The sequence below is a fragment of the Kluyveromyces lactis genome (assembly GCF_000002515.2).
Source record: "Kluyveromyces lactis strain NRRL Y-1140 chromosome B complete sequence".
Classification (NCBI taxonomy): domain Eukaryota; kingdom Fungi; phylum Ascomycota; class Saccharomycetes; order Saccharomycetales; family Saccharomycetaceae; genus Kluyveromyces; species Kluyveromyces lactis.
Window position 1 is genome coordinate 826,755 of NC_006038.1, and position 15,223 is coordinate 841,977.

At 40.6% G+C, this 15,223-nt stretch overlaps 9 protein-coding genes and 1 non-coding gene across 10 annotated transcripts; 3 read left to right on the plus strand and 7 right to left on the minus strand.

Moving 5' to 3' along the window:
* Positions 1-112: 112 nt before the first annotated feature.
* Positions 113-2,692, minus strand: AIM3 (Aim3p; the record flags this gene model as incomplete). The annotated part of the gene is made up of 1 exon (XM_451950.1): positions 113-2,692. The coding sequence occupies one exon, from the start codon at positions 2,690-2,692 to the stop codon at positions 113-115; it is 2,580 nt and encodes an 859-aa protein (XP_451950.1).
* A 395-nt stretch (positions 2,693-3,087) lies between these two features.
* KLLA0_B09482g (uncharacterized protein) lies at positions 3,088-3,672 on the plus strand (the record flags this gene model as incomplete). Its single annotated transcript, XM_451951.1, has 1 exon — positions 3,088-3,672. One exon carries the CDS (start codon positions 3,088-3,090, stop codon positions 3,670-3,672), a length of 585 nt encoding a protein of 194 aa, XP_451951.1.
* Positions 3,673-3,793: 121 nt separating this feature from the next.
* ISA2 (Isa2p) lies at positions 3,794-4,366 on the minus strand (the record flags this gene model as incomplete). The annotated part of the gene is made up of 1 exon (XM_451952.1): positions 3,794-4,366. The coding sequence occupies one exon, from the start codon at positions 4,364-4,366 to the stop codon at positions 3,794-3,796; it is 573 nt and encodes a 190-aa protein (XP_451952.1).
* Positions 4,367-4,581: 215 nt separating this feature from the next.
* Positions 4,582-5,523, minus strand: UBA3 (NEDD8-activating protein UBA3; the record flags this gene model as incomplete). Its single annotated transcript, XM_451953.1, has 1 exon — positions 4,582-5,523. The coding sequence occupies one exon, from the start codon at positions 5,521-5,523 to the stop codon at positions 4,582-4,584; it is 942 nt and encodes a 313-aa protein (XP_451953.1).
* A 305-nt stretch (positions 5,524-5,828) lies between these two features.
* Positions 5,829-6,401, minus strand: SND3 (Snd3p; the record flags this gene model as incomplete). Its single annotated transcript, XM_451954.1, has 1 exon — positions 5,829-6,401. The coding sequence occupies one exon, from the start codon at positions 6,399-6,401 to the stop codon at positions 5,829-5,831; it is 573 nt and encodes a 190-aa protein (XP_451954.1).
* Positions 6,402-7,659: 1,258 nt separating this feature from the next.
* Positions 7,660-8,661, plus strand: VID24 (glucose-induced degradation complex subunit VID24; the record flags this gene model as incomplete). The annotated part of the gene is made up of 1 exon (XM_451956.1): positions 7,660-8,661. One exon carries the CDS (start codon positions 7,660-7,662, stop codon positions 8,659-8,661), a length of 1,002 nt encoding a protein of 333 aa, XP_451956.1.
* Positions 8,662-9,005: 344 nt separating this feature from the next.
* Positions 9,006-9,077, minus strand: KLLA0_B09614r. The gene has a single exon. It is a non-coding gene; the product is annotated as a tRNA-Cys (tRNA).
* A 433-nt stretch (positions 9,078-9,510) lies between these two features.
* GRX5 (monothiol glutaredoxin GRX5) lies at positions 9,511-9,939 on the plus strand (the record flags this gene model as incomplete). The annotated part of the gene is made up of 1 exon (XM_451957.1): positions 9,511-9,939. One exon carries the CDS (start codon positions 9,511-9,513, stop codon positions 9,937-9,939), a length of 429 nt encoding a protein of 142 aa, XP_451957.1.
* A 1,179-nt stretch (positions 9,940-11,118) lies between these two features.
* KLLA0_B09658g (pyridoxine 4-dehydrogenase) lies at positions 11,119-12,147 on the minus strand (the record flags this gene model as incomplete). Its single annotated transcript, XM_451958.1, has 1 exon — positions 11,119-12,147. One exon carries the CDS (start codon positions 12,145-12,147, stop codon positions 11,119-11,121), a length of 1,029 nt encoding a protein of 342 aa, XP_451958.1.
* Positions 12,148-13,405: 1,258 nt separating this feature from the next.
* On the minus strand, positions 13,406-15,064 carry EXO5 (Exo5p; the record flags this gene model as incomplete). The annotated part of the gene is made up of 1 exon (XM_451959.1): positions 13,406-15,064. The coding sequence occupies one exon, from the start codon at positions 15,062-15,064 to the stop codon at positions 13,406-13,408; it is 1,659 nt and encodes a 552-aa protein (XP_451959.1).
* Between the last annotated feature and the right edge of the window lie 159 nt (positions 15,065-15,223).

A 15,223-nucleotide genomic window follows, 5' to 3' on the forward strand; every position in this document is an offset into this window, starting at 1 on the left:
TTGAGCCCTTAACGGGACTTCAGTGGTAAGTATGCTGTCTCGGTGTATGACTGTTTATAAAACTCTTTATTTTTTTTTGCGATGCGAGTAAATGCCACTAATGTGTTTAAAGTTATTTGGACTTATGAATATGATCCCTTTCTGCAGGAACTACATGCCTCAAATACTTCCTGAAAGAATTACCTTCTCCAGAATCGTCATCATCGTCATCATCAATACTGTTATTAGTTTCTTGCGTTAACGATGTGCGGGCTGACTCGTTATGTTCATGAGTGGCTGTACCGGACAAACTAGCCTTTTTCTTGGGGACAGGTGGTTTATTTCCTGCCCTTAATGATACCTTCTTTTTTGGCACTTTTGGAGGCGGTTTCTTATGTGCCGTTTGAATGTCTTCATCAATATTATAAGTTGGAGGAATAGTTTCATTAGTGGAATATCTTGGAGGTGGATCAAAAGTTCTACTTGGAACTGCCGGTTGCTCGGATGTGGTGGTATGAGAATCAGTCCTCTGTGGAGGAGGAGGTAAATCTGCTAGGGGTAACATTCTCATGGCAGGTGGTGCACTTTCTGAACTATTGGAGGCTGGTTCTTCCTCTGTATGCTGGGGCAACGAGCCATTTTGTTGTCCCGGCGGCGGCGGCAACGTTCTTGATGAAGCTTTAGCAACTCCACCATACTCTTGGGAAGGTCTGCGCGACGAAAGTGAAGTTTGAGGATCGTTAGCTGGCGAAGTTACCATTGATCTCGGTGGTTTGGGGGGAGGAGCGAAACCAACGTCAACATTATAGTTATAAGCACCTAACACCGCAGCTTGATGTACTTCCTCTTTGGGTCTACCTATGGGAGCACGTTCTGTGGAGGTAATGCGCTGGTGAGTTTGAATCGGAGGTAATGTCGGTTTCGAAGACACAGGAGGACGTGGAGGATTTGGTGGCTTATGTGATACTGTAGGACGAGCATGCGATACAGGTGGTGACATTGGCAATCCGTTATGCGTTGGCTTTGGCGGAGGTGGGAAAGATACAGTAGATTCATGATAAACTCCCGTGATACTTTCATTGGGTCTAACTTGGTCATCACCAACTTCAGCTGATGTTCCAGTTGCTGCAGCTGGGGTCACAGTGTTTGGTTTGGTATGATCAACAGATGTAGGTGGTCTGACATTCCTTGAAGGCAAAGGTGCAGGACCTGGTGAAAGTGATTTCCCCTTCTCCAATACGGATGCGTCCCTTGATGAACTCTTCAAACTTGAAGAAGATGACCTATCCTTGTGGAGAGGAGGTGTCACTTGATGAATATCAATTGCACTCACAGGTTGCAGCTCAATTTTCTTCTTCTCCTTCCGTTCATCAGAATCCATCCAAACGTATGGTTTAACGGTAATTGAAGCTGTTGATGAAACTGTAGATTCTTGAGATGCACCATGGCCAGTAGATGTTTGGATATTGGAGAGACTTGGTCTTTGCGCAAGTGCAGGAGCTGGAGATACAATGGGGTTTTGTTGCCCTGGCTGTTGTTGATACATTTGAGGTTGAGATGCAGGTTGGTAAGGAGTTTGCTGCTGTTGCTGATAATAATCCTGTTGAGGAATGGGAGGCTGTACAATAGGAGCCTGAACTGGTTGTTGATATTGTGGCTGCAAAGATTGGGTTTGTTGTTGGTACTGTGGCGGATATGACTGTTGATACTGCGGTTGTGCTTGCGGAGGTTGTTGGATGGGTTGCTGTTGAACCTGAGGTTGCATTTGCTGTATCTGCGGTTGAACTTGCTGCTGCCCTTGTTGCTGGTACTGAGCATAGGAATCGATATACTGCTGTGGCTGAGTCTGCTGCAGTTGAGGTTGAAAGTAGTTTTGTTGCTGTTGCATTAGTTGCCCTTGATTTTGAATCTGAGGCGAGGGTACCTGCTGAGACTGATATTGTGAGGTCTGCGGCTGAACCTGCGGCTGAACCTGCTGTTGCGACGCCAAGGGAGAGCCTTGGACTAATGCCTGGCCTTGATCAGGGGTACCCATTGATGGTTGGAACTGTTGCTGTAACTGCTGTTGTAGTTGTTCTTGTACGTGTTGTGCATTAAGCGATGGAATAGGGGTATATTGTGGGGGCGTTTCTACGGCAGTCTGATAATTTCTTGGAGGAATTGGTTCAGGATGAAGCTGCTGCATTGGCTGCTGCGATAACTGCTGCCCTGGCTGTGGGATTTGCTGTACTTGTGGTGGTACTTGCTGTTGCATTGGCGGTTGTGGTGGCGGTTGTTGTTGATACATATTCTGCGGAGGATACGTTTGTTGCTGAGTAAGCATAGGAATACTGTTCGCTGTCGGTGTTCTTGGAGGCAACCCTGGGTGTGAAGCAGCATTGGCCATCGGCACAGCAGCAGTATGCACCAGAGGAGCGTTACCAGCATCAATGACAGTCCCATCACTGGATATCTGTTTCTGTCCCGGTTTTAAAGGAGGCGGTGGAAACATCTTAGGATCTTGTAAATGAGACAAATCTGAAGCCGATTCGCTCATATAGCCTTCATCGGAACTCTCCTCAACATTCTTCTTGCCTTGGGAATTGTTATAATGCGTCTTACTGGCCTTATACCCTGCCTTTGCTACATATTTCGTGCCCTGATAACCATATTTTCCGGCGCTTGCCAGACCAGACATAATACTGCCCTTGTTATTATCCCAAAAATTACTCATGAATAAGGCGCTTCAAAGACTTGAGAAAACTGCCACCGCTGACGAAAGAGTGTTCCGTATTATAATGATGTTCTGCAATCGCGCTATACAATGTATAACTAACGAACTACTGATTTATACCGGTCCAAACTCTTGCTTCTCCTTTATTTCCCTTTCGGTTTAGGAGTCAAATTCTGTTCAGTTTGAATCTTTTTCTCAAAACCTTTGATTTTCACTATTTAAGCTGTTAAAGGCATAGAGCCGATCTACATGAAGGTTTAAAGGTTACTACTACCCTAAGATGAAAAGAATGCAGGGGTAAGTTGTCGTTTCCCAGGACCGAGAAGCGTGTATCTAAGCAGAGGTCAATCTCTTGTAATATTGCTGGTCATTGATATAATTTCCTTTCTCGAAAGATGAATGGCTTGGAGCGATGGTATTTTTATCATTCACCAGATGATATTCGGATCGATGTGCTCATTGAAGATCTGCGTGAGTTCTGCAATGTTGATGTGGCTGATATAGATGGTGAAGAAGGAATTTGGCTTATAGATAATTCTGAGGACGAATTACGTGTATTTTTGAGTGATACAGTATGTTGTACTAATAGTCAACAGGATAATCGGATTACAAAGACATTAAGCAAACACCAGGTGTACCTGGTGCCCTTACAGCTTGACAATGAGACTGTATACCAGTTTTTAACAGAAATTACATCCAATATGGACGTTGTGAAAATCGATTATATGACTAGGGACACCAAGTTATTGAATCAATTTCAAATCCAAGTGAACGTCAGCGATTTCCCCGCTGGTTTGCATCTTTTACCTAAATTATTAAGCGATAGGTTAGGGATCTCGAAAGAGTTCCCAATAAAAACAGTACATATTGTCCAGCAGAGAGTGACACTGCGATCGACATATATCGAGCAACCAGACTCATCAAATGCCAATGGTGTTCTATTAGAATATTTGTTAGGATGTAAGAACCTCATAGTTTAACTATACACATTACCATATATGTAAAATGTCATTTGAATATAAGTCATTAGCCCATCAATATGGGGGGAGTGGGGTCATGCACTGCATTATAATAAATAGGATGTTGAAAAAAGCAAGAACATCATGTTTCCTGGTCTAAACCGAAACTGCTACCGCATCCACAACTACTGGTCATACTTCCTCCAGTAATCTTGAAAGTGGAACCGATTAATTCGGTACTATATGTGAGAGTGGTATCGTTCAAAATCTTTAGGGACTGCTCATCAATAACAACTTCGCCGATGGAATCAGGTAATACATAAACGATATCCTTAACAGTCTCAAAATCATCTTCGTCATTCAGGTCATCGGTTTCTTGTTCCTGGTTACCGATTTTCTTGTCAGATTCCGGTACCAGCTTCAAATTGTACTGAAATCCGTGACATCCACCAGATTCAACCGTCACCCTAAGAATCTCTTTTGAAGCCTTGTATATCTCAGCCAGTCTCTTGGAAGCTCTGTTGGTGATGCTAAAATGCAGATCCGGTACTTCATTAATAATCTTTGCTGGTCTGATCGGAGTATCCAATATCGATGATGGTGATGATGATTGCCAGCGTACTCCCAAGGCAGCTCTAACGGGGACCTGGTTCAGTATCCGGGGTGCAAGCGTCAAAGGAGTCCTAGAATATGGTAATAGTCGTACTGGCCACATGTTGTTTGGCTCACTATTCCTCTCTTGTATGTCTTTACGATATTCATTGTATGTACTTGTGAAGTTGAATCATCGTTTCGCTTATTAAAGAATTTCATTCAAGATAATAAGAGGAATATTGCCTATGAGCCGGGAATATCATTAAAAACAGTATATAATGCTTGGCGAGGGTGTGAAGCGAACTGTATATAGAATCAACCATTATATGTCATGTGCTATGCGAACACGCTGCACACGGTACAACTAGCATCCCTTTCATGCCTGTAAGAGAACATGGTTGCACCAGCTTCTCCATTATACATCGTGAAAGTTGGACATGTCTCAATATCGATTTTATCAGTGAGTAAGTCGATAGCTTGTTTGCAACATTGACCAGCAATGATTGAGTTTGTAGTAGTAACGCTGGGTATAATAGATTTTAGTACGCCCAGAACGTATCTTGTTGTTAGAGTTGAATGGTGTATGTTGAATTCCTCCGCTCTATGTAATGATTTTTCGTACAACCACTGTAGATCATCGGGAGACTCCAAGTCATGAGGTCTGTTAGGAAATTCTCGAGGCCAGAGAATGATGGAAGCGTATTGAATGCAGTGTGCTAGGGTTCTTGGGTTGGATGCAAGTGTACAGAGCGGATAAGTTTCTGTATTTTGCGGCAGCGTGGAAAGAGAACATTCGTAACATGAGGTGAACCCAGGCACTATGAGCTTACAGTTACCCATAAGTCCCTCCGTGGCACCGTCTATGAAAGGTATTACGGTCTTGAAGTTGGATTTGACAGTTACATCGTGTAATTTGAAGTTGATCCAACGTCTTGCCTCGATAGAATCGAGTCCGGATACGATTATATCGAATTGTGAGATGAAGTCATCGTTGAACTGAGTCAAATCTTGATTGTGAGGCACCACATGCACAAAACCTGTAACTCCATTCTTGCAAGGTATTTGCAATCTATTGATAGCTTCTGCAGCTACAGACGCTTTTGGTTTGCCAATATCACGGGTACTGAATAGAAATTGACGGTTCAAATTGGTCAATTCGATGGTATCCATATCGACAATATGTAATTCTGGCAAACCGTACAGCGCCAATGTCTTGACAATCTCACATCCAAGACCACCGGCACCAAGGATCAATATTTTTACATCACTGACATCCATTTTGCTTGGAGGATATTGATCTGGTCGGCTCGATCAGTAACAGTTAAGGGTTGGGTCTGATCTTTATAGAATAATATTCACGTTTCTTTCAAATAAAGTGCGAAGTCTATGTGTACAATTTAACACTTAAACACGAAAGAAACTGAACAAAAGCTACGATAAAACATCCTATTGAGGTATCTTAATAGTTGTATACATACACGCATGTACATTTATATACATATATACGTGTTTATTTATAAGAGAATGGTGAGAGATGGATGAAGAAAACACATGATTGGAAAACGCAACGATGCGCGTCCCGATTATTCAGCTTTGACACCACCGTTACCAGCCTTTTCAGCAGTTTCGATAGATTTCTTGTCAGTCTTTGGTTCACTGGCACCACCGGCACCACCGAACAAAGATGGAGTCTTGAAAGGTCTCTTCAAATCACCAGAAGCTGGTTTTCCGAACAAATGAATTTGAACTTCGTTATGTTCCAAAGCGGACTTGATTGGTGAGATGGTTTGCATGAACAATGGGTTGGTGTATTTCATGTACAAATGCATGAAACCCATCATAGCCAAACCAGTGTAGATGGATTTAATGGCAGAATCAATCTGTTGTAAATCGTAATCACGAACGGTAGTGACTTCCAATTTTTTCTCGGTTTGACCACCCAATGGGTTAGCTGGAGCCACGTATTTCAAAGTGGCCAAATCGTTCTTCTTAACGATTTGAGCTCTAGCGTATTGGTAGATGGACCAAGTGATGGCAACAGAAGCGACATAAGCGATACGGATGTACAACACGATCGAAGGATCCTCCATATCCAAACGACGAGATACTTGCATCATGATCAACATGATGACTAGGTTACTGATTTGAGCATTCATGGTGGTGGTTAGAGAGTTACAGCTGGGATTGGCTTGGTAAGAAAGAGCACTTCTCTTCTAACTATGAATTGCTTATCGACGGCAGATTCCAGTGGACAAAGGACAACTAACTAACTAATTATTAGAAAAGGCATACATAAATCAGTAAGTATATAAAGTTGAAAAAGAGTAGTTCCGATAATACGTGCAACAAGTAGTAGTGCATCATTTAATAGATACGTATGTGAAAAGATGGTATACAGATTTTATTTTAAATTCCAGTCTGAATGTGGAAGAAGTGACGAGAAAATCTTTTGACGATGAGAGAGATACCCATTGTGTTACCCGGAATAACGTTGAACGGTGGCGAAAATACAAATATAGCAAATATACATATATCCGGGTAACATAAGCGGGCGCGTTATAACAGTAATCACGTGACTAGAAGAGCCACACTTTTTTGACAGCATACACCGAGCGTAGAGAAAGAAAGAGTTAGCTGCGCTAAGTTGTTACCCGCACCTCGGAACAAACCGGATCGGGCTATGTCTGTGAATGTTCCTTTCCCCTGTAGCAACATTCTCTCGTATTTCTTTTTGTGAACTTTGGTCCTTCTTTGATTCTTCCTCCGCCATTTCGTTGGGTACCTCTCTGTTCCAACTTGGTGCCGGAAAAAAAGAAAATCCAAAACGAAAGGTTTTTCCGGGTATTTTGCCCAGAAACCGGTGCACAGTCTCTTCGATATTTCCCCCCGTTTCTTTTCCTTCAACACCAGACTCGCACCTCGATCATAATTCACTCCTGAACACATTTACTCTCTTTTTACTTTTTTCCATTATGTGTCACTCCTTTCACCTATGCAGCCATTTTACTTCTGTCTCTGCCTTGTTCATTGGTTTTTCCCAGTCCAGTTGATAGGATAGAGTCATGGTTGGAACTGGAAATCTTCCTCTTCCGCGTGTTTCATTGTCGGTTTCTTTGCCGTGTTTTATTTCTTTTCCTTTTATCTCTTTTTCTTATTTCTTTATCGATGTCGATCTGGTCTTCGCTTTTTAAAGGTGGCCTGGTGATGCTTTTTATATTACCTTCTTGATTGAGATAGTTATTATTATTATTATTACTATATATATGTATATATACCGAGTGGTTATTGTTGGACGTATTAATCTGTTCGCTGCTTCATCGCAGATTGCCTTTGTCAAGTGAGTTAGTTACTTGCTTTAGAAAACTAGTTACAACTTACAAGTTGTAAGGCAAGATACATTCATACATTTTACAGATGATCAACGAAGATACACGTTCGCATAGCTCTGGGTTGGAGACGCAACTCGCCAAGGCGAGTAGCTCGTCTCCATATAAGGGTCAGGGTCAGACCCAGGAACAACAGCAACAGCAACAGCAACAGCAAAAACAGCAATCACCTATAGCATTCCCTGCGCCTTTGACTCCTTTTTTCCATAGAAACCCATATTTCAGGAACACTTCGCTGCACAGAACTGGGTCTCACGATTCTATCAATTCGATACGGCGTTCGCATGAAAACTTTCAAGATTCGGAGGATTACGATATCCAGGACTCATGCTCACCATCTTTGAACTCGCCTCCTAGATCGAGACCTCAGACTCCCAAGAACCACGAAAGAACTCATTGGCTAGGGGCTAGAAAACGGTTTGTTGGGTACCAACTCTCGGGATACAAGAAGTTCCAAGTCATGATCACTATCCAATCTGTTTCTTTACCAAATGATAACGAATCCAACTGTTGCTCGCCTCATTTGACTGGATTCCTCTCTATAAAGGGTCTCACGGTACAAAATCCCGAGATCACCACTTTCTTCGAATCCATCACCGTAACGGATTCTCTAGGGTTTCTATCCAAAGATATCCCAATAGATTATGCGTCCTATAAGGCCTCGGACCAGACTGATTTGGAGCATTGGTTGAATTTCCCATCTTTCAAAGAACTTTGCATGCAAAACGATCCAAAGTATCCTTCTAAGAATATTCTACAATCTATCATCGATGGTACTTACTCACATACCGATTACTTGAATCAAAGGTTCCTTTACATGAGGTGGAATGAGAAATTCCTGGTGCCTGATGCCGATTTGGAATCAATAGATGGTGCATCTTACGACGGCTACTACTACATAGTACACGATCAATTACTTGGTAACATTCTGGGGTTCTACTACCATGAACATGCTGAAAGATTTCAACAGTTAGAATTGCAACCTTTACAAGAACCATCAATCGGAGATTGTTCATTCGAATTTGCATAATTAAATGACATTAAAATAAATAAAACCACATCTTTCATGGGGTGTTTTATTTTCATTCTTTTTTTCTGTCTCTTCTAATTTACCAAGTTCCTTGCTCCACTCATTTACTTCAAATTTCAGTTCAAGTTTACTTCTACACCACATTACATTAATTCAGTTAATATTCTAATACCAATTTACGCTTTCACTTTTCATTTCTACCTAATCACGTCTCTAATGTCATATAAATAATGGGATATACATCGTTACAATTTACTGCTCGATTTGTTTCTCCTAGAAACCGAACGTCATGAAAAAAAAAAAAGAGGCCCTCGATGAGGATGAAGAAGGGGCAAAAAAATAACAGCTCGCACTCAGGATCGAACTAAGGACCAACAGATTTGCAATCTGCTGCGCTACCACTGCGCCATACGAGCTGGTTTCTTGCACAAATGTTTTACTTTCAGTTCATATCGGGATTTGTGAACCATTGCAAAGAACCATGTCACGTGCTGCTTACTCATCACAGTCTTTATTCACCTTAAACTTGGCCTCCAAACATTCTGAATATCTAACGATTCTTCTTTGATGCCAAAGTAATTCAAGGTTACCCACTCCATTCACTGAATTCATAGTTTTGTACTGTCTTCTCAACTCGTCTTTCAGTTTTTTGCCCTCTATCCTCTTAGTCACTCGGCTTAAACATTTCGGAAACTTTATAATTCGATATTTCACTTCTAACCAACATATAAAGAAATACTGAAATACTGAACTGCGATACTCCTTCCAACGTTTGATTGATATTTTTTCAAGCCCAGTAAACTAGCCTCACAGTTAAAATCGCTTCGCTCAGGTTTTCCAATACCAACAATGTTCTCAAGATTTTTGGCCACTAAGAGTCCGCTCCTACGTCCTGCTTTCAGATCACATCTAAGTTTCCAAAGATTCATATCACAAGAGACAAAGAAAGCTATTGAAGATGCTATTGAATCAGCACCGGTGGTTTTATTCATGAAGGGCACTCCAGAATTCCCACAATGTGGATTCTCTAGAGCTACAATCAATATGTTAGGTCAACAAGGTGTCGATCCAGTGAAGTTTGCTGCTTACAATGTACTTGAAGACCCTGAGTTACGTGAAGGTATCAAGGAAATCTCCGAATGGCCAACCATCCCACAACTATACGTTAACAAGGAATTTGTCGGTGGATGTGACATTGTGATGAACATGGCTCAAACGGGTGAATTAGCTAAACTGTTGGAAGAGTCCGATGCTTTGGTCCCAGAAGAAGAAGATTAAGTACATTTCACTCGGCGCAACTCTGGCTGCAAAAAACTATGTATGTCTATAACAAGCTGCAATATTTATAATTGATTTTATGAGGAAATATGATCTTATGCCTTTAGACTTGTGAATAATGGACACTGTATTCACAAACTCCGCTCTTTTGAAGTTAAGATCTTAAAATTTGGTGGCAGTTGTAAATTTCTGTCACCAAATTCGTGCAAGTTTGTTCTTCGTCTTGTGTGAAAGTGAATTCACATTGAAAAATCGTAAACGTTTTCAAAGAAAATGTCTAATGCATGTAACGCCCTCAGTCGGAAGTACTTAAACAATCCAGTCGAACACATTACTGCACCGCCAGTGATGGACATAAAGAAAAATGCACATCAGGCACGACAAGTTCCCGTTTACGTGAAATCACTCAAATAAAGAAAGACGATGGTTCGGTAGAACCTAGAGAAAAAGTATCGTTCATAGAAGTCTCGCTGCTGAGCTGGGTCCTTTTTTATGATCTTTTTACTGATCACATGAACAGTCTAACTTCGAGCTTCTCAGCCTTGAAAAACTGAGCAAGACTGCCTTCGTAGTAGCATCCCATCTCATAACGTACACTTCCTCTGGCTATATACTAAAACACAATGAGAAAAATGCTCTGTTTACCAACTCTGATAGACCATTACCATAATGACAAAACGGAATAATGATCCATTGAGACTTATGTGGTAATTTTATACTTTTGATCTATGTTCATTATCGTAACTTCAAGGAGATAGTGTATAGATAACTCACCAGAAGCCAGTATGATAGTCAGAGATGAACATCAGTTGTTATCTTGGGCCATAAGACCAAATTGATACCAATTTTACCAGACTTCAATACTTCAAATGATTAAAGTAAATGTGAAAGAAGTATTGTTAACTTTGAATTTTTTTACCTATTTTAATAATTTTTCCATTCTTTTCTACTAGTATTATTTCAGTGTCAGTGGAAATGACAGAAACATATGACAGAAACTGAAATAAAATAGAACGCTCTATAGTTGGTTGCTGATCCTATGTCATGGCGATATCATTGGCATACCTGCTTTCTTAGAATATGATAACATTTTTTTTATATTTGTTTGGATATATTCAGCTACACTGGTACGTGACATATTGACAAGTTCGTAAAATCATGGAATCATTAACATAATATCTAACGAATCATCTCGTATCTTCCACCGACAGTTTTGAAAGATTGTAAAAATTTGTCAATCTTTGCTAGTTCCTCGTCAGATAATTCTATGAAACTATAATTAGAGGTTACCTTGTCCACAGTTGTTCCTGAGGGAATAGGAATAATTTTAGTATTTGGATAGTTCTTACTGATAGCCCGGATCCATCCGATTGCTACTTGTGGTAAAGTGACGTTATCAGATCTTTTAGCGATAATTTCGTTCTCTAAAAATTCGACTAAAGACTTGTTGTGAGCGAACGCGTCATCTTGGAATCTCTTCAATTGAATTCTGAAATCACCTGCTGGGATATCAGAGCTCTTGGCCAAAGCACCAGTTAGCAAACCTCTACCCAATGGAGAGTAGGCAACAATTGGCAACCCTAGTTCGTTACAAGTGTCGACAATACCGTTCGAGAGAATTTCAGCAGAAAACATGGACAATTCGACTTCAACACAGACTAAATATTCACCATACTCCTTGTGAATGGCTCTGATTTGTTCAGCGGTTACTTCACTCAATGAAATACCACCAATTTTACCCTTCTTGACGTATTCAACGATGGTGTCAAATGTTTCACGAGGGAAAACCGATTCACCAGTCTTCTTTATAAGTTCAAGGTCCAATCTTGCTGGCTCATAGATGTCCACATACCCATTGAACACTTTAAGAGTGTTTTCGATAGATGCGCTAACACTCTTAGCATCACCGGCTGGGCTCAAGGTTTGCAAGTCAACAGCACCTTTAGCACTGATAATTACCTTTTCACGATCTTCCGGATACTTGTCAAAGTAGGATTGCAACAACTTGTAGTTGCTCAAAGGTTCACCGTAGAATTCACCAACATTGAACAACGCCTTTTTATCACCAGTAAATTCAAGAACTTTCTTGAAGGTTTTGGACGCAGCTTCTGGGGCAATAGGTTCTGCTCTCCAGGTGAAACTCATCAAACCATATCCTAGGGCTACGTTATTAAGCAATTGAGAACGGTAGTCGCTTGGAGATGGCATGCTTTTCTATTATTCGATGTACTAAAAACTTTGGTGGATAATCAATTGACTGCAATGCTACACTGAACACTAACTATTGATATTCCTTACTGTTTAAACCTTTAATTGAAAGAAATAGGAAGCTTTTAATTAAGATGAGATGAAATTTAGGGGAATGGAGATGAAATATGTAAAATGCCGCATTTATATACGTTGGAGCGTACCATTAACACACATATAAAAAACATTATTCATATAAGAAATATCACCCACTTAATCAATATCAGTTGCCAACTTGTGGGTCTTGCTGAGAAGGTTTAGTACAATGCCTGAAAAGAGCATTACTAATTTGCATTGACGTTCAAAAAAAACCATGGCAATCTAAGTAGTAGCGAAAATCAACATTAGGCTTGATAAAGCTTGTAATGTAGAGGGTGCCTCCAACTGGAGAATTACTCCGGCTGATATACAGCATATACCAGAGTGATTTAATGCACCTCTACTATATTGACTTATTCAAATGGATTACGTAAATCTCAGAACTTCAACTCAAGAAGTATCAAAGCTCTAGACTTCAATGTGCGATAATAACGTCGCCTTTTCGTAAAAGTAGTATTTTTGCCATCCGTAACTACGTCGCGTCGACAGTCTTTTAACCTTCGCCTGCCTGACTTTTGCAGTCAATCCGAAACGATAAGGAACATAGCCCCATCGGCAAACCAATTGAACCATTTTCTTGGAAGTTCTACCCCGTTTGGAATACTATATGATTGGTAAGAGTCAGCAGCAATAGGTGCTCAGTTGAAGAAGGAACTGGACGACAAATTCGACACTGACTTCTGTAGAGAAGCTTCAAGTATGTACAACGGTATGGTGCCTCCTAGCTTTGGAACCTATCATGATCGGAGCACGGATATCCCGAAGCCTGCCGGGTCCTGGCCTCCCATGTCTAATGGTTCTTTATTCAAATCGATTGGTATGTATTTAATGGATCCAACAGTGAGTTCTAGGGACAAAGGTTCGATTCATCGATGGCTGCTTCGCTGCCGTTGAATTACTTGGCACAGATCTTCTTTAACTAACGGCTTTTCCTGTCGGACTTCCCATTAGGGCAAGGGCAGCGTAGAGAACGTTTCAAGAGGAGCAGAGATACCCATTGGTTGAGTGAACGGTCAAAGCAGCCTCTATTGAAAGGACATTGTAATTAAGCTAACAAATAAATAATAAATATTAAAAACATATATAGATAGCATGGATATCAAGTGGTGGCCGGTAGCACCTAGAGTTTACTTATCTCTTCTAAGGTAGGACCTAGTTGTTTGAACATCTTGTTGCCATTAGCTCTCCATCCGCAGACATCATGAAAATCACAGTACTTACAAAACGTCACTAGATTCTTCTTTGTTGGCACAATAGGTTCAACGGATCGTTTCCCAAACCAAAATTGGGAGCTGCTGTGGCACTCTTGCTTTAACAATGCCGAATCATATTGAAATTTATCAGTATAAAATTTGTAATCACCAGTGTAGTATTCTATCATTAGATCATTGGATAATAACGGTAATAATGTACCGTACAATTGAGCCAATCTAGCAGCGAAGTATCTTAAAGTTGGCGGATTCGCCCATTTTTGGTAAAACGTACCATATTTTTCAAGTGTACTCTCTTCCATTGTCAAATCTGCGTATTGAGAAAGATTATACTCATTGGCTTCGCCAATTTCCGAAGGCATAGCAATGTTATCCTCGTCGCCGTTTTCCAATTCCGATTGGTAATATCTATCAAAAGGTTCAAACCCAATTGGTTCTCCAAGCATTATCCTTTCAAGGTCAGGTCTTATGGCAGGGTCAATCTCCATGAAATAGATGAGATTTGATATGTTGATTGGTGTGTCAATGTTTATGTCCCTCCTTGTAGCATTCAGTATTAGTTTCTGGTATGCGATTTCGGGGTCTTTTCCCAAGTTTTCCAAAAAAAATCGGTAATACATGACCTGAAGCTTTGATGCTCGTACTACGGAAGCATGGTTGGGTACAATTGCTCTAGGACGTGTCTTAACGTCGCCCACTGCGATTTTTAGGTCTTCTGCCTGCGGAATGGTGTCTCCAAGGAATGAAATGATCTTTAATAAATCAAAGCCATTTTTCTCTCTCAAAGCCGGCTCGAGAGATTTAGGCTTATTGTTGTTTACGTGAAATAGAACTACGTGATCAATGATACCACTTATCAAGATGTCTCTATCATCCTTAACTTGCCCTTCTATCAACTGGCAAGATCTTGAATCGATATACCCGTGGCATAGAATTTCACGAGCTTCACCCGAGCTAAATAGAGTAAGTAACCTGTGAATACACTGGAACCAATTATCTGCTAACTGATGTGTATCATCTTCAGCTAATTCCCATTCGTACGTTTCCATGAAATCTTCAACGGCAGGAGCAACACCATGAATTGCCTTTTCTAGCTTTTCATGCTCAACTTTTCCAACTTTCAACTGTCGGTGCTCAAATATTGGAAGTCGGGAATATATATCGTACATTTGATTTAGTTCGCACCATCTTTTAGTTAAAAGTTTTGTCACAGATAGTCTTTCAGTACCGGCAAATTTGATGTTCCCGTCCTCATCTAGAACAGTCTTGGAATAAACGTCAAAATAAGGATTCTTCAAATCATTTGGCGGTTCCATCGACACGTACTCAGAGTCCGGTTCACCTGGAAAAATATTGCGTATTACTTCAAGTTTCCTGTCAATGTACTCTTGCTTAGCCCTAGTGCGGCTTAGCTTGCTGCTGGAGGTAGTCTGTTTCACAGTAACTAATTTTAATGCAGAATCAATAGCCTTCAGATCATCTTTATTGAATTTTATAGATTGAAGGTCCTCTAATATCAAATGCGTGTTTCTTTTAATAGAGTACAACCGTAAAAATCGCCTTATCATAATTTGAGCTTTCTTCCTTGAACCCTGGCAGCAGGCGCAATGTTACCGCTCAAGCAGTTTCAACAACTGGTTATTCCGCTCTAAAGCAAATTTATTGTGGAGACAGAACTTTCTTATTGTTAAAAAAAGCAGACCCTAATTACGGCTTTAACACTCTTC